Source organism: Cajanus cajan, chromosome 10 (genome assembly GCF_000230855.2).
Source record: "Cajanus cajan strain Asha chromosome 10, NIPB_CcT2T_4, whole genome shotgun sequence".
NCBI classification, from domain to species: Eukaryota; Viridiplantae; Streptophyta; class Magnoliopsida; order Fabales; family Fabaceae; genus Cajanus; species Cajanus cajan.
The window spans coordinates 42843561-42868381 of NC_138526.1; the positions used below are offsets into that span (position 1 = coordinate 42843561).

Genomic DNA, 24821 nt, shown 5'->3' on the forward strand with positions numbered 1-24821 from the left:
TAGTCGTTACCACGACAAGACCAAACACATAGATGTTAAACATCACTTTATCCGAGATATTGTTACTATTGGTGAAGTTCTACTACAAAAGGTACATACATCTGAGAATCCAGCAGATATGCTTACTAAGCCACTTCCGAATGCCAAGTTTCAGCATTGTTTGGGCTTGGTTGGTCTCTACAACAAATGATTGCCCCTCTGGGGCTTTATCTGGCGATGAGCAACTTATTAAATTTGAGCCAAGGTGGAGATTGTAAAGTTATGGCACAAATTTCTTCCATATTTCCTGTTTTAAGGAAAACACGTTTCCTTGATTTTAGGCCATGATTCTATGCATGGTTTCCTCTTTTTTGCTCCTTGTTTTGTTCCAGGTTTCCTTATTCTGGGTGCATACGCTTCTTCTCAATGCCTATATAAGGCATCAAGCATTTGGAGCAAATTGCAATTGATTCAGCAATCTACACACTTGAGAAAAATCATACATAGAGAGGAAAGATTCAAGAGAGTATTTTTAGTCTATATTTGAGAGATTATCTTTGTTCTCATGATATTAGAGAACTTCTTGTACTCTCCTATTTCTACATAGTGGAATTATCTTGCTCTTGATCGCCCGTGGTTTTTTCTCCGTCTTTGGAGTTTCCACGTAAACTTGGTGTGTATTTATTTTTCTTGTCTCTCTACTTACTTCTCTCTATCTCTAATTAACTTGATCCGGTGCTTCCGCATTCCGCTCATTCTTTCTGATACCCAACACTTGATGTAATAAGTTTTATGTTATTTAAATTTTTGAACTGGTGTAGCTTATGACTTCTGCATAGACTTAGTTTTTAGTGTACATACAATTCAAGTAGCTGATGCCACATAGTAGGAAGTTGTTATTATTGTATTTTGATATACGAAGCAAATGATAATAACACAAATAATATTTGTTTATTAATCATTAAATTATGATCAAACTTGACTTAGTCGCATACATGAGAAACATAGTTATAAAAATTTGAGAAATGCATTCATAAAAATTCTATAATTTAATTGATTTAATGAGTATATTTTTTTCACGAGAATTAACTTGTTTAAGTTTTTTGGACGTGTAATGAAACCAATTGTATATCAAATATTCTTTTCTATTGATTTGAATTAACAAATATAGTGCAATAATTCAATTGAAGTTAGTAATGCAATATAGTAATTAAAAAAAGACTTTTGTTGTTGTTGTAAGTGCGACCAATCATAATTATATATATGACAAAGATATCAAATTATAGAGGCAACTTCATAAAATTTCATGGTTTTCTTAATTTAAAGATAGTATATTTCATAGGATTAATTCTTTTAAGTTTCTTAATCATGTGGCCAAGCCATCTGAGTCTCAATTTTTCTTTCTAGTTATTTTGAATTAGTTAAAACATGTAAAAATAATAATTACTAACCCGCTGATAAAATAAAATTAAATAAACAACAAAAATCTTAATAAAGCATAATTTTCAATTTAGGAAATCTAAATGCATACATCTATGTGGTAGTATTCTATAATCTTGATAACAAAATTTACTAATAAGAAAGAACTAGTGAATTTAAACAAATTTTAGCTAATTATTTTATCTTCATCTTACAACAATGTTTCATATTGTTTAATCCATAAAGAACCATATAAATAATTATTCTGATAATTTTTACCACTTTGGACCCTTGATTATATATTCCAAGATTGATATGAACTGAGCAAAACCCTCTAAACTAACAAGAACAAGGATAAGCATTTGTTGATTAAAGCAGAACCATGTGCTAAAAGAAAAGAGTTCTAAAAATTACTTTAATAAAACATTTCAATGTAAGATGATACCAAAATATTTGTGTCTAAAACCTACAAATCTAGGATGATAATTTGGATTGATGCTCTCCATTGGTCATTGTGCAAAGTCTAAAGTCTCTTCATGTGGCCACCACTTATTTTGCATCAATATAGCAACAAAATTTAGCATGATAAAAAAGAATACAAAATATATTAAAATAAAATTGCTATAAAAGTATTTTTTTCATCACTCAACAGTTCCTGGTTCAGAACTAGCCACTTGCTCACCCTCTACTTTAGTAGGATCTTGTGGTTCACCATTACCAGTAGCATGTTTTGCAGGGGAAGCAGGTTTATTTTCTGCAGCATTTGTAGTTTCAGTTGGTTTTGTGTTTTTCCCACCCTTGTCATCATTTCCCTCCTTTGTGTTTTTGTTATCTTTACCTTCTTTCTCTTCTTTGGGTGGAGGAGGCATCATATGAGAAGGAGGCTTTTGTTTAAGCTTTAAAATCATTTGGCGCATTCTTGCAAGATCAGTAGGCTTCCCAGGCTTTGGACCTTGAATAATATGAACAGAAGGCTTATTCTCAGCTTCTTTCTTCCCCCTCCTTTTCTCGATATTTGGAACCTCACGAGGAATAATCTCAGCTATTGCTTTCCAATAATGTTTATGAGCTTCTTTGTGAAATTTCTCTTGGTTGGCCAAGTATATCTGCATATATATACTCATTCTTTTTCACTTCCATACAAATAAACAAGTACGATAATGCCCAACTAATGCACGATTCACAAAAAGGAATGTAAGAGTAATAACATAGGGAATTACTTAAGGAATCAAATTATAACACATGATATATATTTCTACCTTTTCTCTTTCCCTGTTGTTCTTTTTGTTTGACTCACAATTGAGTCTTCTTTTCTCATAAAAGGCTTCCTTAAACTCTTCAGCTTCCTTTATAATTTGATTTCGCATCTCCTTTTCTTTTTTCTCTTTTTCCTCAAGATGAATGGCATTTTGACTGCATTAGCAGAAGCCATGAAACTTATAGTATCAAAAGAACAAATGTCAATATTGCTTGTATAACTATTATTAAAACATGTTCACATCCACACACAACATACAAGAACAATTCTTTCTTCACCATCACACATATGGAGTTCCATTTAATACTCCTAAAAGCATATAATATAACAAGTGAGCTACATATAAAAGCAACATTTATTGCAATACAAGATTTATAAATCTATAGGAATTATACGCGGTTTAAAGAATATCTTCACATTTACACCACTCTTTAAAGTTTCTACCTCATTCTACCCATGAGATGAAAAAAAGAGGATTCATATAGATTAGTTGAACAAAAAATGAACATTGTATTGGATAGGTCATGTTTCCTTATGTAAGATAAAAAATTCTAAACAAAACAAAAACATGCTCATATTACTTCCAACAAGAAATCATGAAATTTGAGAGTTTCATAAATGAAGGAAAAAAAACATTACACCTTGCACTCATCAAATGTGGTATAACTATAGCATATGATCATGAAATGAAGATAATAAAATTAAAATAAATCTGACCGTCGCCATTCGCGTCTAGCATGACCTTCCTCTTGCATATGAGATGGGTCAGGGAGGAGGGGGCCATCAGAGGTGAAGGTTGAGTCATCAATGGGAGCAGGTTCAAAAGGGGAAACAAAGTCAGGATTAGGGGTGGAAACACCAAAGCCATAAACAGAAGGAGAATGTGGGTTGTCGGTGAAATTGTTATTGTTGTCCTCGTCGTCGACATTATTGTTGTTGTTATTTTGATCCACATTGAGTTGAGGTTGTTGGTCATCATAATCATAATGTTGTTGGGACTCATAACCCATGCCCATGTCCATGTAGCCACTGTCATCATCAAAGGCTCCTCTTGTCGGTGATTGATGTGATTGATCTTCAAACGAGTCGAATGATGCCATTTCTGATGGATACTTCTCCAACGCTGCCTTCGGATCACAAATCACTTCTAAACTCAAATAATGTTGCAATCGTAATGTATGTTATGTTATATCATGGGTTTCAGGTTATCTCTTACCTTACTTTTTGTTACCTAATCTTTTTAAGCATATTTTTCAATTTAAGTTAATACTCATCATTTTTTTTACATTCTATTTTTTTTATTTATTGAAATAAGACACAAAATATCTCGATCCATTAGTATTTATTATAGGAATGATTTTAGAATGAAAATTGATGTGTAAACTACATGTTATAATAAAGTACTATAAAAGAGCTAATGTTGTGAAAATAAATACATATTAATTTAGTAATGTACACATGTTTTTTTTTTTTTTTTTGTTTTAATGTTAATTTTTCTAACGAACTCCGATGAAGGCCTAATATGTGGGCTACATTTGACCATGCATGGCAAACAAAAATGTTAATAATAATGATAAATCGGTTTGTTTCAACTTGATGCTTCCGTGCCCATTTTTCTCCTCCACATAAAATGCACAACCAACTCTTTCTTTGTTATGTTGCTAGAAAGTTGAACATTATCTCAACCTATCAATAGATGTGAACTAATGCTATGCGCAAGCGAATAGTAAACTGTATAAATTGGTTAGTATGTTGGAACATATTTTATAACTTGATATGATATGATATTTTTGATTCTGACATGAAAATTAGAGGAATGGTTAGGAATGAATTATATATATATAAAATTCATTGTTTTTTTTTTTTTGCATAAACAAAAAAAGTGTTTATCTAACTGGGACCAAAATTTTCATGAATAGGCCCAAATGTTAGCCCACAGCCCAATAATTAGGACCGCCATACAGGCGGAAACACAGGTACGCAAGCAAGGAGGTAAGAGCATATGATTCAGAAGAGAGTTGGAAACTCCTATTCCATCTTCACCTTCATTTCTTTCTCCTTCCATTGGAACCATTAATCGACGTATACATCATACACACACCATAACCCTAAACCCTAACCATGGTGTTTGTTGTATCACCTAACCACAAAACCTTCGCCATAGACCTAAACCCCAACACCACCACACTCCACCTCCTCAAACTCTCAATCCAACAAACCCTAACCATTCCAATTTCCCACCAACGCCTCTTCCTCTCCCACAGTCGCCGATTAACCGCCGACAATGACGCCGCCGGTGATTCCCTTCTTATCTCCGATCTCGGCGTCGGGCCCTACTCCACCCTGACCCTCCACGTCCCCTTCTTCGGCGGCACCAACCCTCCGGCGGTTCCCAAACCCCGCTTCGATTTCCTCAACTCCAAGCCCCCTCCCAACTACGTCGCCGGTCTCGGCCGTGGCGCCACCGGCTTCACCACACGTTCCGATATCGGGCCCGCCCGCGCCGCGCCGGACCTCCCCGACCGCTCCGCCACCACCATCGGCGGCACCGCCGGTGCCGGCAGGGGACGCGGGAAGCCCGGCGAGGATGAGGACGACGACGAGGGCGAGGACAAGGGCTACGACGAGAATCAGAAGTTCGACGAGTTCGAAGGGAACGACGTGGGATTGTTCGCCTCGGCGGAGTACGACGAAGACGACAAGGAAGCCGATGCCGTTTGGGAAGCCATTGATAAGAGAATGGATTCGCGGCGGAAGGATCGGAGGGAGGCGAGGTTGAAGCAGGAGATTGAGAAGTACCGTGCGTCGAACCCTAAAATCACGGAACAGTTCGCTGATTTGAAGAGGAAATTGTACACGCTTTCTTCGGATGATTGGCAGAGTCTTGAGAAGTTTGAGAGTGGGGGTTATTCTTCTAGGAATAAGAAGAAGAGGTTTGAGAGTTTTGTGCCTGTGCCTGATACTCTTCTTGAGAAGGCAAGGCAGGAACAAGAGCATGTGACAGCTTTGGATCCTAAGAGTAGGGCTGCTAATGGGACTGAGACCCCTTGGGCACAAACCCCGGTTACTGATTTAACTGCTGTTGGTGAGGGTAGAGGGACTGTGTTGTCTTTGAAGTTGGATAGGTTGTCTGATTCGGTGTCGGGGATGACTAATGTGGATCCCAAAGGGTATTTGACTGTGTTGAATAGTATGAAGATAACTAGTGATGCTGAGATTTCGGATTTCAAGAAGGCTAGGTTGTTGCTTAAGAGTGTCACGCAGACGAATCCGAAGCACCCGCCGGGTTGGATTGCTGCCGCGCGGTTGGAGGAGTTGGCGGGGAAGCTTCAGGTGGCGAGGCAGTTGATACAGAGAGGGTGTGAGGAGTGTCCCAAGAATGAGGATGTGTGGCTGGAGGCTTGTAGGCTGGCAAATCCGGATGAGGCAAAGGCTGTGATTGCGCGGGGTGTTAAGGCGATTCCCAATTCGGTGAAGCTGTGGATGCAGGCTTCGAAGTTGGAGCATGATGATGTGAACAGGAGTAGGGTTTTGAGGAAGGGGTTGGAGCACATTCCTGATTCGGTTAGGCTGTGGAAGGCTGTTGTGGAGCTTGCTAATGAGGAGGATGCTAGACTTTTGCTTCACAGGGCTGTGGAGTGTTGTCCCTTGCATGTTGAACTCTGGCTTGCGCTTGCGAGGTTGGAGACTTATGACAATGCTAAGAAGGTTCTTAATAGGGCGAGGGAGAGGCTGCCCAAGGAGCCTTCTATATGGATAACGGCTGCCAAGTTGGAGGAAGCTAATGGGAATACTTCCATGGTTGGAAAGATCATTGAAAGGGGTATAAGGGCTTTGCAGAGGGAAGGTTTGGTGATTGACAGGGAAGCTTGGATGAAGGAAGCAGAGGCCGCAGAGCGTGCTGGGTCGGTTGTAACTTGCCAAGCAATAATCCATAATACTATTGGGATTGGAGTTGAAGAAGAAGATAGGAAGAGGACATGGGTTGCTGATGCAGAGGAATGTAAGAAACGAGGATCCATTGAGACTGCCAGAGCTATTTATGCTCATGCCTTGACTGTCTTCTTAACTAAGAAGAGCATATGGCTCAAAGCAGCACAGCTGGAAAAGAGTCATGGTACCAGGGAATCACTTGATGCATTACTTCGTAAAGCAGTTACCTACAGACCGCAGGCCGAAGTTCTTTGGCTTATGGGTGCCAAAGAGAAGTGGCTTGCTGGAGATGTGCCTGCAGCTCGTGCTATCCTCCAAGAAGCTTATGCTGCCATTCCCAATTCTGAGGAAATATGGCTTGCTGCTTTCAAGCTGGAATTTGAAAACCATGAACCTGAGAGAGCTAGGATGTTGTTGGCTAAAGCCAGAGAGAGAGGAGGTACAGAAAGAGTCTGGATGAAATCAGCCATTGTTGAGAGAGAACTAGGGAACATTGAAGAGGAGAGAAAATTGTTGGATGAGGGTCTGAGGCAATTCCCTTCATTCTTTAAATTGTGGTTGATGCTTGGCCAGCTTGAGGAACAGCTTGCAGAGAATGCAAAGCGGCTTGATCAGCCTGAGAAGCGGTTTGATCACTTGAAGGAAGCTAAGAAGGTCTATGAATCTGGACTTAAAAACTGTCCTAATTGTGTACCACTTTGGCTCTCTCTTGCTAATCTCGAAGAGGAGATGAATGGACTGAGTAAGGCTCGTGCAGTTCTCACTATGGCTCGGAAGAAGAATCCTCAAAACCCTGAACTCTGGCTTGCTGCTGTTAGAGCGGAATTGAAGCATGGATATAAGAAAGAAGCTGATATTTTGATGGCCAAGGCATTGCAGGAGTGTCCTAATAGTGGTATTCTGTGGGCAGCATCAATTGAGATGGTTCCTCGTCCCCAGCGGAAAACCAAGAGCATGGATGCCCTCAAGAAATGTGACCATGATCCCCATGTTATTGCTGCTGTGGCCAAATTATTCTGGCATGATAGGAAGGTGGACAAAGCTAGGACTTGGCTGAATAGAGCTGTGACACTAGCTCCTGACATCGGGGATTTCTGGGCATTGTGCTACAAATTTGAACTGCAGCATGGAACTGAGGAGAACCAGAAGGATGTGTTGAAGAGATGTATCGCTGCTGAACCAAAACATGGAGAGAAATGGCAAGCAATCTCGAAGGCAGTTGAGAACTCTCATCAACCAACCGAATCCATCTTGAAGAAAGTAGTGGTTGCGCACGGGAAGGAAGAGAATGCAGCTGACAATAATAAACATTGATTTGCCAAGGTTGTAGCATCGTTTATGTTCTCGAGCTGTTGTGTCATAACTGGTTAGCTTTGAATACAACTTTGAATATTCATTATTAATTTATAATTGAATATGTCTCTTGTAGAATATCGAAGGAACTTATACATTAGTTTGATCCATGTTCTTCTTTCTTTTGAATTTTTTCCTTCATCTGTAACTTCTGTATTTTTGTGTATTAAATTCTTTGGTATCGGTAGTGTAGTATTCTTAAGTGTGTTCTATAGGCAATTTTGTTTACAAGCTCTTTAGCTTTGTGCGTTCTGGGTATTTTAGGGATACTAAAAAGAATCTCGAAGCTAGTTATTTAAACTTTAAAGTTGTCCTTCATTATAATATTTTGATGCTAATTTCATTGAATTCCATATTTTGTTCTGTTAGAATAGTGATATGAGGAAACTAAGAGCAGCCATTAAATTCCTTGACGGAAGAAAACTGAGCCTCCCACAATTTGCACAGATTATGCGCCACATGAGCTCAGCTTAGGTACTACACGCACATAATTTCATCTGTTCTCATATTCCTTTGGGCAGAAATCTTTAGATTACTTTAATTTAACTAAAGAAGTGAGAACTTCTTAACCTGTGGAATTTGAGCCATATTTTTATGTAGCTTTTCCACAAATCTTACTTGTCTGTTCTAATTGAATTTTAACAAGTCTTCAACCATTGGAGGGGGAGCTTATGCACAATATTGTGGTTGCTGCTGACTTGTTATATGGATATCACAGCTTCACTTCTTGGAAAGGGTCTTCGTTTCTGGGAGTAAAGTTGCGTATATCTTCCCTCCACAAGTTATTGTACATGGTTGAGTTTCTTATGTAAAAATCTGTGTGATTTATATGCGCGTTATCTTGGTTGATGCAGTTAAAGATTCTTCCTGTTTGAGGATTTGTTTGTTTTGGTTTTGTACTTTTGTATCATATTGAACCAACAACCAAGGTTGTGGATCAATGCTTGACTAGATGATCCGAATAGTTAACACATGCTTTCTACAATTTCCCATTGATGGATTTATGTTGTTTTGCTATTGGTTAAATAGGCTGCTAAATAACTTTAATAGATGAGACGTTCTATGCTGTTACAGAATTTTAAATGAGGAACCCAGAATTCCTACCCAAGGTTTATTAGTTTTTGGATGCCATATTCCAAACAATTTCTGCACGAAACATCTGAGATAGGAAACAGTTACTTGGCTCTTCTCATTTGTCTGTTAGTAGTGCACTAGGAAAATCATGCATATAGGAGAGGTGTGATTCACTTGAATTAATTAGATAACAATGATTTTTTGTCCACTTGGTTGCCACATGAAAATTAAGTCTTTGATTTTATGGAATAAATCTAGAAGTGTCTATGGCTCCCGTATTTGATCCATCGAGTTGTAGTAAGTTTGATTTGTTGTATGTTGTCCTCCTAATTTAGCCATCCTTGTTCTGAATTTTCTACTGCTTCAGGTACAATATCGAGAAAAATTGGTTGAAATAGCACTTCATTTTGCCCCGCCCTAGCTTTTCCTTAGAGGCAATCTGTTACTCTCTGCGCAGTGCCATCAATTGCTGAAGCCTATAAACCCGCGGGTTCATTCAAGTTCTTTTGTATTGAAAATGGAAAAGATTCAAATTTTGAAGATGAGTTGTATTAGATTTATAGCCACATTAGGATTGTTTACGGTGACCAAAGTTGATGAGTATACACTGTGCATTGAACAACTAACTTGAGTAATCTGATTAGGATTGATGAAACAATTTCTGCGGGTCGATAGAGGCTAAGCATGTGCTGGGGGATGAAGCAGGATAAGAACAACATTAGGCAACCGAGTACGATCCATGCAGCCAGGCAAAAGGATAAACACACAGTCTATTAATATTTTGAGGATAGAACAAATACCATTTGTCAACAAAATTGTTGCCATTTGTCCACTCCAAGACTCCTACATGGATCATAAACTACGTTTTATAAAATTACTCTAGTACCCTAAACTAAAAAACCATTTTATACTTAGAGCACTTAAACAAAATACTTCAACTTAAGAAACCTGGTTTAAGGAAAATGTCATGTCTCATAAAATAAGAACCTTAGTTGTCACTTGTCACTCTATGAGAATAAATGCCAATACTGAAATATAAGGAGAATGAATCCACTTTTTCCATGTTTCTAACATGGAGTGTGAGAATCTGATTACCTATTTTTACCGTTTTCTCATCTCTCAAGTATCAGCAATTTTAACTTTTATAATTTGTTTCACATACAGTTTTAAATAAATCCAGTATGCGTCTAATATTGTAATTCTCATTTTTTTTTGTTTTAAACACTTTTATTGGCTTATTAGCTCTACTACTATGTCCATGCCAAGTCTGTCTCAAAACTTTACTATGAAATAAATTTAATAGGTTAAAAGAGCTTTAAAGAGATCAAATCAACCTTAATAAGTTTATGACAAATAACAAGTTAGACTAATGTTTTAATTAATTTATTTTTTAAATGTGATGCAATACAACAATTTGTATAACATCATTTCTTATGTTTGTTTCTCAATCACATTGATTATATTTTAGTCTCTCTTTTTCTCATTTAGTTGTACAAATATATATATATATATATATTTGCTTTCGTACTGGTGTCTTAAGAATTTGTTTTAGATTAATTTGATTTTATTTTTTATTTTTTAAATAATTCAATCCTATACGAATCTTGTTCGGCCTAATCCATTTTTGTCTATAAAATGAATGAGAGATAGTACTCAAAGGAATTATACTCAAAGGAATTTTATATTATCGTATTCATAGCACTTGTTGTTCCATGCCTTCCTAATGCTTAATGAATCTAAACGACCCACGACATCATCTACAAGGTCAAGTAAGTTTGCTTTTTCTGTCTCTGCTGGATTGTTGGAAAGTCCATAGCCTCTGAAATCAAAGGCAATGGCCCTGTACCCAGCATTTGCTGCACCAATCATCTGGTGCCTCCATGTGTACCATATTTCTGGGAATCCATGTAAGAAAACCACTGCCTTTGACCTGCACAAACAAAATCATCACTACAAGTGAAGTACGATGAAACTAAGGAAAAAAAGTTACAGTTTTATATAGTCATCCAATTACAACCATTATATATAATAAATTTGTTGATTTTATACCGATTATGATTTTTAATTGATTGATAATGTAAAACATTTCACACTGACAGAACATGTATATTAAACTCGGAAACTAATCAATCAATAATATTTTGTTAGGGGTGTTTAAGGATTGAACACTTCCAATCTCAGCAACATGAAGCTTTATTCCCTTCACTTCCACGTGACTGTGCTGGATGGTCTCCATCTTAGGTGCAATTGCAAGGTCTTTTACCACAGAGTGTGTCTGTGTGTGTGAAAGGGAGAGGAAATTATTATGAGGGAAAAAATGGTCATGGTCCTTATGGACAAATGAAAAACCTTGTCCATGCCGTGTACGTGCAGATACAAACAAATGAAATTGGATATATAGATACTGCTATCATTGCGTGCCAAAAAAATTTCAACGGATATTCTTTGATGCCCTGTGTTTAACATACAAAGAACTGATGTGCATCCAACGGATATTATAATCTTGCAGAGAAATTGATTCAACTTATTGCCTGTAAAGCTGTGAGCTATAAAATATAAAACACGATATGTTAAGGCAACTATAGAATTAACAAAAAGGAAATTTGAAATCGCATGAAAGATTTCATGTTTTGAAAACGAGTTATTATAAATATAATAAAATGTTGATTTTATCTAATTATTAAGATATTACCTCATGTTTTGACCTTTTGTCTACCGATCATAGCTTTGATCATTCTGACAATGAACAAGTTTATTCAAGGATTATCAGAGTTTCATATATCAAGGCTAATGGTTTTCCTACCTAAAGAGAGCAATTTTTTTCATCTTAATGACATTATAAAGTATTACATTTCGGTATTACCAAATTCAAAATGATTTTCTCAACAGCAATCTGTTAAAAGAATTTCCATCTTAATCACATTACTTCAAATAATGGTATATAATAATACATTATAATGATGGTTTGGTACTAAATTTGTCAAAAATCTCTATCCATGTTTTGATACTACTACCACTGTTATATTCTTAAAATAAAAACAATAACGGCACAACTAGGAAAGTAAAGTCAGAATGCATTTTCTTTTCATATTTTCTTCTGTTCTTCGCTGTTGTTAATCTCAAATCTGTGATTGTGGAAAGATCATCCATGCAAGCCAATTAAGTCCTCAAGAATTTCACATACAGGATACTTTGACATAAGCAGTGGAATTTGTGTATCCCTGGCATAACTCCCCAACAACCTCTTCAAACCATCAAACAGATTCATATAACCTAATCAATTAACTTGTTAAAACTGTTTTGTCCTTCACAAGTTGTTCAACTTCAACATCTCCTAACTCCATTTCACATCCTTGCCTCTCATGTTCATTCTTAAACATGATCTCTATCTGCTCCAAAGACTTCCCTTTGGTTTCAGGAACAAACATGTAGACAAAGACAATGGCAAGAGAAGAAACAGCAGCAAACACAAAGAATGCTCCAGCAACAGTAATTGCACGCGAGACAGAAAGGAAAGACATGGCAACAAGGCCACTGCATACCCTATTTCCCACAGCTCCAAGTGCTGATGCTTGTGCTCTCAACCTCAAAGGGAAGATTTCAGATGTCACAACCCAACACACAGGGCCTAATCCAACAGAAAAGAAAGCCACATTCCCACAAACAAATAGAATTGCCAATGCAATCACAAATGACCCTTGTGAGAACAAAGAAAGACTAGCCCCTATGCTAAACAAACAAAGTGTCATCCCAATTGTGCTTACAAAGAGTAGTGGCCTCCTACCCTTTTTGTCAATGAGAAAAAATGCTACCAATATGAAAAGTGTCTTTGTCACACCTACAGCAACAGTTGCAGCTAAGAGTTTTGCATTATCCTCAATCCCAGCTGCTTTGAAAATCTCAGGACTGTAATACACAGTTGCATCAATTCCAGAAATCTGTTGGAAACATTGAATTCCAATTCCTGTTATCATCATTCGGCGAAGCGAAGGCGAAGGAAACAACAGTTCATACCACACAGGTTTTTCATCATAGTTCTCACAATTGGCCACACCAGCAGCCTGTTGAATCTCTGCTAGCCTCTCCTCCACTTCTCTGTCACTTTCATTTGTTTTCAGAAGCACTGATCTTGCTTCTTGGATCCGGTTCTGCATTACCAACCACCTTGGTGATTCAGGAATGATGAAAAGAGCAAAGCCAATGAACACTGAGGGCAAAATCCCCACAGCAAGCATTATCCTCCAATTTATGTGTGCTGAAAAGCCTGAAAATGCATAATTTGAGACATAACCAAGGAGAATTCCTAGATTAATGAAAATCTCTGGGAAGGTGGTGAGAAAGCCTCTAGTGGTGTTTGGTGATATCTCTGCAATGTATATAGGGGCAATCAAGCCTCCAAATCCTATTCCAACTCCTGCTAAAAGTCTTCCAATCATTAGTATTGAAAATGAAGGAGCAAGAGTCATTATGAGCGAACCTATTTGAAAGATCACTGCAGCTATGGCCATTGTCCATTTCCTACCAATAATATCTGAAGTTCTTCCACCACCTAGGCTTCCCAGCAGAGAAACAATGCTTAATATACCAACCAAAAATTCTTCCTTCACCTCAGATATCTTAAGATCTTCTTTGATAAATATAACTGCCCCACTCATCACACCCACATCTGCAAGTTAACAAGAGTGAATCACAGTTGTATTGTGAATAAATATCGAGAAATGCTAGCAACACTTTTTCTTTCTAACACTTTTTATTATCGGTTGAAATTTATTGGAAGTAACTAGTTTGTGGATCCTACATTTCATTTAATGAGTCTTTCTCTTGATTTAGTGATAGGGCATACCATGAGTGATTTTCAGCCAATAATAAATGGTATAATCAAGAGACTTTTAGAAAGAATGTTAATAGCATTTCTCTTAAATAATATGTACCGATAGTGTAAAAGTTTTATATTGAAATTCAATCATAAATTGTCATGTGTAGTGACTTGAATTTACAACAAAAATCTGAATTTATACTAATAATGATTTTTGTTTGATCAATAGTGTAAGAACTAAACATTTATAATGTGATAAGTGTCCATTCTACTTAGAAATTATAACATTTTTTGACATTTATCTAACTAAGTTTAAAAGAAATATGTATTTTAATCCTTAAAATATTATAAGAATCAAAATGATGTGTAAATATGTTTATGAACCCTTATTTTTCATGAAGATTTGATGAAGTCCCAAGACTCCAAGATTTCTCAAATCCGTTCAGTCATTTAGAAAGGGTTGAGTGGATTTGGTCTAGAAAGGGGTGAAAACTTTGATCCTTAAGGGCTCAACGGATTGGAATTGGCTCAGCTGATGGAACTTCCATCACCTTGAATAATTTATCAATCCGTTCAACTGTTTGGAAAAAACTGAATGAATTTGTCTCTTTCCTACTTAATCTGTTTTAATTGTTGGATATATTTAAGGGAAGAGGAGAGAAAATCAAGATAAGTTAGAGCGGAACAGAGCAAGAACAGAGCTGAGGAGAAGAACAACTTGAGATAGGGATTCTGTGTTCCTTTTCTCTTCTACACTTTCTATGTATATAGAGATTGCTCTCATTATTATGAGTAGTTAATCATTTCTTTTGTTGGGATTGAATGCAATTTATCAAACTCTTATGTAATCATTTTAATATATATATATATATATATATATATATATATATATATATATATATATGATATTCTATTATTTAGTGTTAGTAACTCGATTATGTTTTTAACGTTTAAGGTAGAGTGATCAATCATGTTTTGATCTTTGATTTAGATTTTTGATTGGAAAACATTTTTTAAATCCATTTTGAATTAAATCACTTAATAATTCTAAATGCTAGAAATAAATAGTTGTTAGTTGAACAAATTCTCGAACTTAATGCAAGAACTTTAATTTTGGTAAATTGAGGAATCATTTATTAAATTAGAATCTTCGGAATTTCTAAAGATAAGAAATTGCTTTAAAATGACTTCAGAGGATTCAATAACATTGAATGATAGAATTCATATATTGATAATCTTATAGGAATAAGATAGGTGAAATTCAATCCCAACAGTTTCTCGCCCAGTTACCTCTTAACTCTACTTTCTTTCTATTGTTTTTTTCTTTACAAATTTAATGTTTAAAATGCAAAACAATATGTTCATATTCAATGTACATCTTTCTTTTCCAAGTTTTAACTAGGATAATAGAAATTACAAAATATTCAGCAAGTGTCCAATTAGTCTATGTGAATCGACAACTTGTACTTCTTTTCTATACTATAGCAAACTTGGTACGATTGCCACAAAATCCCAAAACAATGACAATGTACATCTATCAAACTCAACTTGTATTTTTATCATGGTTTTAAAACAGCACTGAAATCAGTACTCACGAGTCCAAAGTTGAAAGTGTTGGAAGTTCTTCTTTCATGAATTTTAGACGAATACAAAAATGAATCAGAAAAAGATCAAAGACTACGATAATAAATCATACCATAGCCGAGAAGGACATTGTTGAGAGAAGCAAAGATGGCACAGGCTATAACATATTTCCTAGTACTGTTCCTCCTATCTTCTTGATGCAAAACATCATCGTAACCCTCTCGAAGCTCGGAGTTCATCCTCTTGTACTTGTTTTTTGTTCCCAAAGACAACCCCACTTCCCTATTCCCATGTTGTTGGAACCCCATATCAGTCCTTTGTTTCTATGTAACCTCTGAGGGATTGTTTTGGTTTCTGAGACTACTAAGAGTCTAAAACCATACCATGGATCTTGAAGATTGACCTTACCGTATACAAGGACAAGATTCAGCAACAAGTGGGGCACTTTTTTTTGTCATGAAAGCAAAAGCAACACCATTTCCTAATACCATATTTTATATCACATACATGTGTGAGTCGTGTGACATGAGCTATGGCCTACGTGCCAAAGCATAACAGGGAATTGACCTCACATTTATCAAAGATTAAATGGTTCTTTCAATGCAACATCTTAAAATCATTAATAACAATGCCCAATTGCTGAATTTTGGCTATAAACTACATCAACATGTTGGGAACAGCTGCCACCAGCTGCCAATGCCACTTTCGGTGGCTTTTAATTTAAAATTAAAAGCGGGTCCCACATGATAATAAAATAATATTAAAAGTTTAGGAGAAATTACGAAAATGCCATTGGGACTTTCCTATAAATAGGGAAGCTGAAAATCATAATTTTCATCCCAAATCTTCTTCTCTTCTCTCTTCCTCTCTTATACACCTTGAGATCTGTTCTCGGTAGTAGTAGTCTCCTAATTCAAAGGAGTAAGTTATAGAGAGAGAAGTGTTGTAATTTCCTCCCTTTCAGTAAATAATATTTTTACTGTGGTTATTTTCTCCCTTGTCTCTTTTTACTCATCTCTTATTTTAGCTGTGAGTAACTATTAAGCCTACTCTGGTCCTAACAGTGGTATCAGAGCCACTAGGTTGTTTATTATTCCGCTGTGGTGTACATTGGTATAGTGCCGGAGAAAATTCTTAGTATGCTCTGTGGCTACAGTATTGTCTGATCAGTCACATCAGAAAAGAATTATTCTTGTTACTGGATTTTATCATTGTTCCAGTAGGCGGTACTATTCTAGTGGAAGTTACTTAAGTCGGTTTAATAGAAGAAATTATGGCAGCAAAGTTTGAGATAGAGAAGTTCAACGGGAACAATTTTTCCCTGTGGAAGTTGAAGATAAGAGCAATTTTGAGAAAAGACAACTGTCTTAAAGCAATTGAAGGCAGGCCATCAGATATTACTGATGAAAAGTGGAGAGAAATGGATGACAATGCTGTTGCCAATTTGCACTTAGCAATGGCTGATTCAGTTTTGTCGAGCATAGCAGAGAAGACAACTGCAAAGGAGATTTGGGACACGCTCGTAAAATTATATGAGGTCAAGTCACTTCACACCAGAATATTCTTAAAGAGGAAACTCTACACTCTTCGAATGAGTGAGTCCACAGCAGTGACGGACCACATCAACAATCTGAATACGCTATTTGCTCAGCTTTCAACAGCTGATTTCAACATAGTGGAAAATGAACGTGCGGAGCTTCTACTTCAGAGTTTACCAGATTCATATGATCAACTCATCATCAACATAACAAACAATAATGTTGTTGGTCGTCTATCCTTTGAGGATGTTGCCGGAGCTATTCTTGAAGAAGAGTCCAGGCGAAAGAATAAGGAAGACAGACTGGAAAGTTCAAAGCAAGCAGAAGCTTTGACGATGATGAGAGGAAGATCAATGGAACGTGGCTCCAATGGGAGTCAAAATCATGGTAGATCAAAATCTCGAGGAAGGAAGAACCTCAAATGCTATAATTGTGGCATGAGAGGGCACATGAAGAAAGATTGTTGGCACAAGAAGAGTGGAGGAGGGAAGAATTCTGAAGCGTCAACCTCTCAAGGTTGTGTTGCTAGTACCCAAGAAGATGGAGAAATCTTGTACAGTGAAGCAATAAGTTCCAGAGGCGAAAAACAACTCCATGAATGTTGGATATTGGATTCAGGTGCAACCTGGCACATGACTCCAAATAGAGATTGGTTTTGCACTTATGAATCAATCTCAGGAGGATCCGTATTTATGGGAAATGATCATGCTTTGGAAATTGCTGGAGTTGGTACTATCAAATTAAAAATGTATGATGGTACTGTTCGTACAATTCAAGGGGTACGACATGTGAAGGGCTTGAAAAAGAATCTATTGTCCATTGGGCAACTAGATGATCTCAAGTGCAAGATCCACGTTGAAGGTGGAATCTTAAAGGTAGTTAAAGGCAATTTGGTGGTGATGAAAGCTGAGAAGATCACATCAAATCTATACTTGCTTTTGGGAGAAACGTTGCAAGAAGCAGATGCATCAGTTGCAGCAATAAGTCAAGAAGAGGCAACGATGATGTGGCATCGTAGACTAGGACATATGTCAGAGCGAGGCCTGAAAATTCTTGCGGAACGTAATCTCTTGTCAGGGCTTAAAATGGTAACCTTACCATTTTGTGAGCACTGTGTGACAAGCAAGCAACATAGATTACAATTTGCCAAAGTAACTACAAGGAGCAAACACATACTTGACTTGATCCATTCTGATGTCTGGGAATCACCAGAAATTTCCATGGGAGGAGCAAAATATTTTGTATCATTTATTGATGATTATTCCCGGAGATTGTGGGTGTACCCAATCAAGAAGAAGTCAGATGTGTTCCCAGTATTCAAGGAATTTAAAGCACAAGTAGAACTTGATACTGGAAAAAGGATTAAGTGCTTGAGGACAGATAATGGAGGAGAATATATAGATGGTGATTTTCTGGCATTCTGCAAGCAAAAGGGTATCAAGAGGCAATTTACAGTTGCTCATACACCTCAGCAGAATGGGGTAGCAGAGCGGATGAATCGAACTCTTCTAGAAAGGACAAGAGCTATGTTGAGAACTGCAGGATTAGCCAAGTCTTTCTGGGCAGAAGCAGTCAAAACTGCTTGTTATTTGATCAATCGCTCACCATCAACAGCAATTGGTTTAAAGACACCAATGGAGATGTGGAGTGGAAAACCATCTAATTATTCTTCATTACATGTGTTTGGATGTCCTGTGTACGTGATGTACAACTCCCAAGAAAGAACAAAGCTGGACCCAAAATCCAGGAAATGTATATTCTTGGGTTATGCTGACAATGTTAAGGGGTATCGCTTGTGGGATCCCACTGCCCGCAAGGTTGTTGTTAGCAGGGATGTAGTGTTTGTAGAAACTGAACTGCAAAAGGAGCAGGAAAATGACAGCACTATCAAAGACACCAGTATAGTGGAGATAGGAGGAAAATCTAAAGAAGATGACACCTCTGAAGCAGAACAAGAGCATGATGAACAAGAACCAAATGAGGACAATGATGGAGATGTTCGACGAACAACACGTCAGACGAAGAAACCATCTTGGCATTCAGACTATGTTATGGCAAGTCATGATGCGTACTGTCTCTTAACTGAAGAAGGAGAACCATCAACCTTTCAAGAGGCGTTGAGGAGTTCTGATGTTTCTCAGTGGATGGCAGCAATGCAGGAAGAAATAGAGGCCTTACATAGAAATAAAACATGGGAACTTGTTGATCTTCCAAAAGGTCGAAAAGCCATTGGTTACAAATGGGTCTATAAGATCAAACGTGATGGCAATGATCAAGTGGAGAGATATCGTGCAAGATTGGTGGTTAAGGGATATGCTCAGAAAGAGGGCATTGATTTTAACGAGATATTCTCGCCAGTTGTCCGATTAACCACAATCAGAGTTGTTCTGGCTATGTGTGCTGCATTTAATTTACATCTTGAGCAACTTGATGTAAAGACTGCTTTTCTTCATGGGGAACTCCAAGAAGAAATATATATGCTCCAACCAGAAGGCTTTAAAGAACAAGGAAAAGAAAACTTGGTTTGTAGGTTGACCAAATCTCTGTACGGTTTAAAGCAGGCGCCAAGGTGTTGGTATAAGAGATTTGATTCCTTCATTATTAGCCTTGGTTACAACAGACTGAGTTCAGACCATTGTACGTACTACAATAGGTTTGATGACAATGATTTCATCATCTTGCTGTTGTATGTGGATGACATGTTGGTGGTAGGCCCCAACAAAGATCAGATCCAAGAATTAAAGGCACAATTGGCTAGGGAGTTTGATATGAAGGACTTGGGACCAGCAAACAAGATTTTAGGGATGCAAATTCACCGAGACAGAAAAAACAGGAGGATTTGGCTTTCTCAGAAGAATTATTTATTGAAAGTCTTGCGGCGCTTCAACATGCAAGACTGTAAGCCAATTTCTACCCCACTTCCTGTCAATTACAAATTATCCTCAAGTATGAGTCCTAGCAATGAAGCAGAGAGGATGGAAATGTCTCGAGTGCCGTATGCATCAGCGGTGGGAAGCCTTATGTATGCCATGATTTGTACGAGACCAGACATTGCACAAGCAGTGGGAGCGGTCAGTAGGTTTATGGCAGATCCTGGTAGAGAGCATTGGAGTATTGTAAAGAGGATCCTTAGATATATCAAAGGAACCTCAGATGTTGCATTATGTTTTGAAGGATCGGAGTTTGTTGTCAGAGGCTATGTTGATTCAGATTTTGCAGGAGATCTGGATAAAAGAAAATCTACTACTGGTTATGTGTTTACACTTGCTGGAGGAGCAGTGAGCTGGTTGTCTAAGTTACAGACTGTTGTAGCTCTATCTACTACAGAAGCTGAATACATGGCAGCTACGCAAGCATGCAAGGAAGCAATTTGGATTCAAAGGTTATTGGAAGAACTCGGGCACAAGCAGGAGAAAATTACTGTGTATTGTGACAGTCAGAGTGCCTTGCACATTGCAAGGAATCCAGCCTTTCATTCCAGGACAAAGCACATAGGAGTTCAATATCACTTTGTTCGTGAAGTAGTAGAAGAAGGAAAAGTGGATATGCAGAAGATCCATACAAAAGACAACATAGCAGACATAATGACAAAGCCTGTCAACACTGACAAGTTTACATGCTGTCGATCCTTATTTGGCCTATTGAAGACATAAGCAACATGAAGTATCAATGGTGTGAAGATATGATTAACTTAATCATAATCTTCAAGTGGGAGAAATGTTGGGAACAGCTGCCACCAGCTGCCAATGCCACTTTCGGTGGCTTTTAATTTAAAATTAAAAGCGGGTCCCACATGATAATAAAATAATATTAAAAGTTTAGGAGAAATTACGAAAATTCCATTGGGACTTTCCTATAAATAGGGAAGCTGAAAATCATAATTTTCATCCCAAATCTTCTTCTCTTCTCTCTTCCTCTCTTATACACCTTGAGATCTGTTCTCGGTAGTAGTAGTCTCCTAATTCAAAGGAGTAAGTTATAGAGAGAGAAGTGTTGTAATTTCCTCCCTTTCAGTAAATAATATTTTTACTGTGGTTATTTTCTCCCTTGTCTCTTTTTACTCATCTCTTATTTTAGCTGTGAGTAACTATTAAGCCTACTCTGGTCCTAACACAACATGCTATTATGTTATTGCAATTAGAATATAATATTCATAATCGAACCAATTGCACTTGGACTAGACAGAGAGATGGATCAATGTTAGTGAAGGTTCACTACTAGAATCTTTTATTACATGCGATTTTTCCCGCAAATTTTTCATAAAAATTCGCAGGAAATGTTGTTCCTGTAAATTTTTCTGCGAAATTTTATCTGCAAGTAATACCTTCGTGGATAATATTTTTTGCAAATTTTAAAATTCGTAGGAAATTTTCCTGCGAAAAAAATTTGCAGGAAAGTTTCCTACAAAAAAAAATTAGAAAAATTCGCAAGAAAGTTTCCTGCGAATTTTTTCGCAAGAAATTTTGCAGGAATATTTTTTACAAAAAAAATTATTATAAATTCTATCAATAATTTTTTAACTTTCAAATGCTCACAATGAATTCATCCGAAACATTTATTTCCATGCCTCCAACATGTGATACATAATGTTTTAAATTCTAAGATTGTAAATTATAAGCCTAACACTCAACCATATAAATCAACTTGTAAGGTAAGTGTTGTCCCAACTTATATACTCTTTAATTGCTTTATTTTCAATCGATGTGAGACTTGAAATTTTTTTAAAATATTAAACTTATAAATTTAAATATATATATTTTTTATTTTTCTTGCAGATTAAAATTTGTAAGAAAATCCGCAGGAAAAGTTACCTACAAAATTTTTCTACCATTTAGTAAACATTACTTGCGAATTTATTTTTGCATGAAAATCTGCAAGAAACAAAATAAAATTCTTACAATATTTTCTGCAAATTTTTACCATGGAAAAAAATTTCTATGATTATTAAAATTGTAGCAAAATTTGTAAGAAATATCTGTAAATTATTTTTCGTAAATAAATTCGCAAAAAATTTCTGCGAATATTTTTTTTGCAGGAAAATTTGCAAGAAAATGATACTTTTCTAGAAGTGGTTTAACACTTTGTCTTTTAGCTTGTCACGTGGCAAACTGGCAATTGTTCCTTAAAATATTTTCGTTTGCATTATATTAAATTATTTCCTTTGGATGTTAGTCCTGATCGCCTAATGAAAACAAATGCATTGATCATCAATATCACTCCTAAATTGGCTTTATAATCAACCCACATAAGATAACATTCACGAAAAGGTATCATAACAACTCCTCAATGAAAATTTTAATGGTTTCGTGGTGTATAACCAACTTGACTACATGAGTTATAAATTATTCTTTTAGTAGATTCATAAATTTTAATAGTCATAAATTTCCATTTGAGTTACCCAACTGTGTAATCTATCAATATCCTTAACAATATTAATTATTCTCATTATTTTTTAGTGCCTTTTTTGAATAACCTGGCAAATCTTCATTTTCTATAAGCTTCTGTTTCCTTCGTTCAGAAAGTATTAGTTAGCAGTTATTTGTGTGTTGCATGAAAAGTAGTTATTTAAAAATTTGGTCAGTGCAATTAGGGTGAGTTGCGCTCTAGCGTGGAAGGTTCCTGTTGGAATTTTCTTTTTCTCTCTGATTGTTTGAATTGAAATTTGTGAGGAGCTTAATGGTGATAAACTATTCGATTAAAAAGTCTTACACAAATAATCCATCAGAATTATGATTTGTATGACTTAAATAATTATTGTAAAAATTAACAATTTTATCATTTATGATGAATTGTGATTAGATGAACGCTGTAAAATTATTTTACACTAACGGTGCATCACCATTAAATACATTAAAAAATAGAAGAGTTGCATGAGTTTTAAAAATTGTGATGGCTGATGCACTTTTTAAACAATGGAAAAAAGGGTTGGCTTGAGCAACTGGTATTGGTCCTATTGGACATGTAGGCAGTGGATAATTCTAGGCCCATTTTGATTCCAAAGGGTCAGACATATCTATGTAACAATGAATGGATCTTTCAAAGTGGCTCTACTTGGAGTTTAAAGCGAGGATAACAATTATCATTCATCTTTTCATGAACAAAATGATAGAAGTGCTATTTTTGTTGTTAGTGAATTATGTGTGGTTGAATTAGTGGTGACTTAAACTTAGTATGATTTTTGGAAACAATGAATAGTTGTTTTTGTGGTGAAGTCACCCTGATTTTGTACTAACTATGATTTCCTACCACCAAACAAAACACACTATGTGTCCGTTAAATGTGGCGTTCTTTGAAGTGTCATGTATTGCACTTTCAAAATAGCATGGCTTTTCTATTCTTGAACTATTGCATTATAATGTGATGAAGCATTCAATATATTTATGCTAGTATTTTTCATTGTCTAATAAGTGATAACGGCCACCAATGACAAAGGGAAATTTGTATGCTGGTATTTTTCATATTGAGTGGATTGGCAAAGGGGAATTTATATGGTCATCTGATTAATTGAAGGATGGTGATAGCTCAATCCGAGATTTGGTCCCAGCCAACTAGGATTTTGAGAAAGTTTTTTAAAATTGAAGAGTGTTTCATGTTTCACCCCAAAAGTAATGGCACATGTTAAGAGGAGTGGGAGTCTTAAATAGTATTTTCTTTCCTCTTACTTTCTTCCATCTATTACTCTTCTGGTTAGATCCTTTTGCTGCAAAAAGCAACTAATTCTCTAATTGATTACGATCATTTTCGAAATTTCATGTTGCTTTATCTAAAGTGTGATATGATCAACTCTTTATGGTCTATTTGTAAATGACCACTGAGACATTATCTCTATTCTTTAGGGAAAAAAAGATCCTATATCCTCCTTTGTATACACTTTACATAGACAAGTGGGACTAAGTTTCCTAATTCTGTCAAATACACAGTTTTAGTTACAAGGGAAATTACAACCATACCTGCATTATAATAGCACTAGAGCTTACTTGATTGCGTTATAGAAGAGTTATCTTGTGAAAAAGCTGCTGAAGTTATAACCATACCTGCCCCTGTGTTTTATTGGTTGTTACACTAGGTTTGTCAAATATTTCTATGCTAAAAAGCAATTGATAATAGATGTCCGTAGAAAAAGTCAAATGGAGAAGCATGTAGTTGCTTTATGCTCTTGTTATATATGATGCTAGGTTTGTGGTAACAAAGAAAACCGTGTGTAAGCTTGAGTGTTGGGAGATATAGAAGTAATTGCTGGTTAGAATTGAAGCAGACGTTGCTTCTGACTATGAATTTAGGGTATGATGTGATATGGTATTAATGTAGGATTGAAAGACATAGGTGATGAATGTAGTTCAAATAGTAGAAAAGCAATTATGATTTTGGATACATGCTTGTGGGCAAGGCAACTTGGAGAAAAATCAAGGAACTTTGAAGCCCACTTGCATCTGAACTTGCTCAAAAGGTTTTCTTTGCTTTTACTGCCTCACTTTTGCATTACACTTGATTAGACAGTTGCCTCATTTGGTTTCCTTGTGTGATCAAAACTAGACCTAGGGGCTTCTATCAGTGATGTACTTTAGTGGATAAGAATGATATAAATACGAAATATTCACTAATTTTATTGTAATTTTTGTTGAAAATTTTGATTAAACACTCTTTATCAAGTTTCATTTCTCTCACATTTTTTTTCTCCACTCATAAGCTTAAAAGATGCATGCCAATTTTATTCGGTGTAATGATTTGTTATTATATGAATGATGTTTAATTGGCTGATGGGAATACAAATAACTAACCTTATCTTCTTTAACGAGTTAATTTGAGCATGGAATTTCGCATTCTATCTAATCCACGTCGCAAAATCTTGGTTTGAATAAACTTTTTT

General features: G+C 36.3%; 3 protein-coding genes across 13 annotated transcripts; 1 reads left to right on the forward strand and 2 right to left on the reverse strand.

Annotated features, from left to right (window-relative positions):
* Positions 1–459: 459 nt before the first annotated feature.
* On the reverse strand, positions 460–3884 carry LOC109810426 (clathrin light chain 1). Its single transcript, XM_083065914.1, has 3 exons — positions 3374–3884; positions 2658–2811; positions 460–2504 (listed from the first exon to the last, which is right to left on the reverse strand). Exons 1-3 carry the CDS (start codon positions 3754–3756, stop codon positions 2040–2042), a joined length of 1002 nt encoding a protein of 333 aa, XP_082922040.1. The 5' UTR covers positions 3757–3884; the 3' UTR covers positions 460–2039.
* Positions 3885–4629: 745 nt separating this feature from the next.
* EMB2770 (pre-mRNA splicing factor-like protein) lies at positions 4630–9890 on the forward strand. 10 transcript variants are annotated; one of them, XR_014430341.1, is made up of 4 exons: positions 4630–7955; positions 8312–8416; positions 8589–8699; positions 9384–9890. XR_014430341.1 is itself a non-coding variant. In XM_083065913.1 (2 exons), exon 1 carries the CDS (start codon positions 4778–4780, stop codon positions 7901–7903), a length of 3126 nt encoding a protein of 1041 aa, XP_082922039.1. In that variant the 5' UTR covers positions 4630–4777; the 3' UTR covers positions 7904–7912; positions 9384–9890. The 10 variants fall into 10 exon arrangements, 1 of the variants encoding a protein (XP_082922039.1); XR_014430342.1 differs by having other exon boundaries at positions 8317–8416; XR_014430343.1 differs by having other exon boundaries at positions 4630–7912.
* Positions 9891–11910: 2020 nt separating this feature from the next.
* LOC109810399 (putative polyol transporter 4) lies at positions 11911–15922 on the reverse strand. Of its 2 annotated transcripts, XM_029273792.2 has the most exons (3): positions 15529–15922; positions 13494–13682; positions 11911–13280 (listed from the first exon to the last, which is right to left on the reverse strand). In XM_029273792.2, exons 1-3 carry the CDS (start codon positions 15722–15724, stop codon positions 12298–12300), a joined length of 1368 nt encoding a protein of 455 aa, XP_029129625.2. In that variant the 5' UTR covers positions 15725–15922; the 3' UTR covers positions 11911–12297. The 2 variants fall into 2 exon arrangements, with proteins under 2 accessions (XP_029129625.2, XP_020229444.2); XM_020373855.3 differs by having other exon boundaries at positions 11911–13682.
* Positions 15923–24821: the final 8899 nt, after the last annotated feature.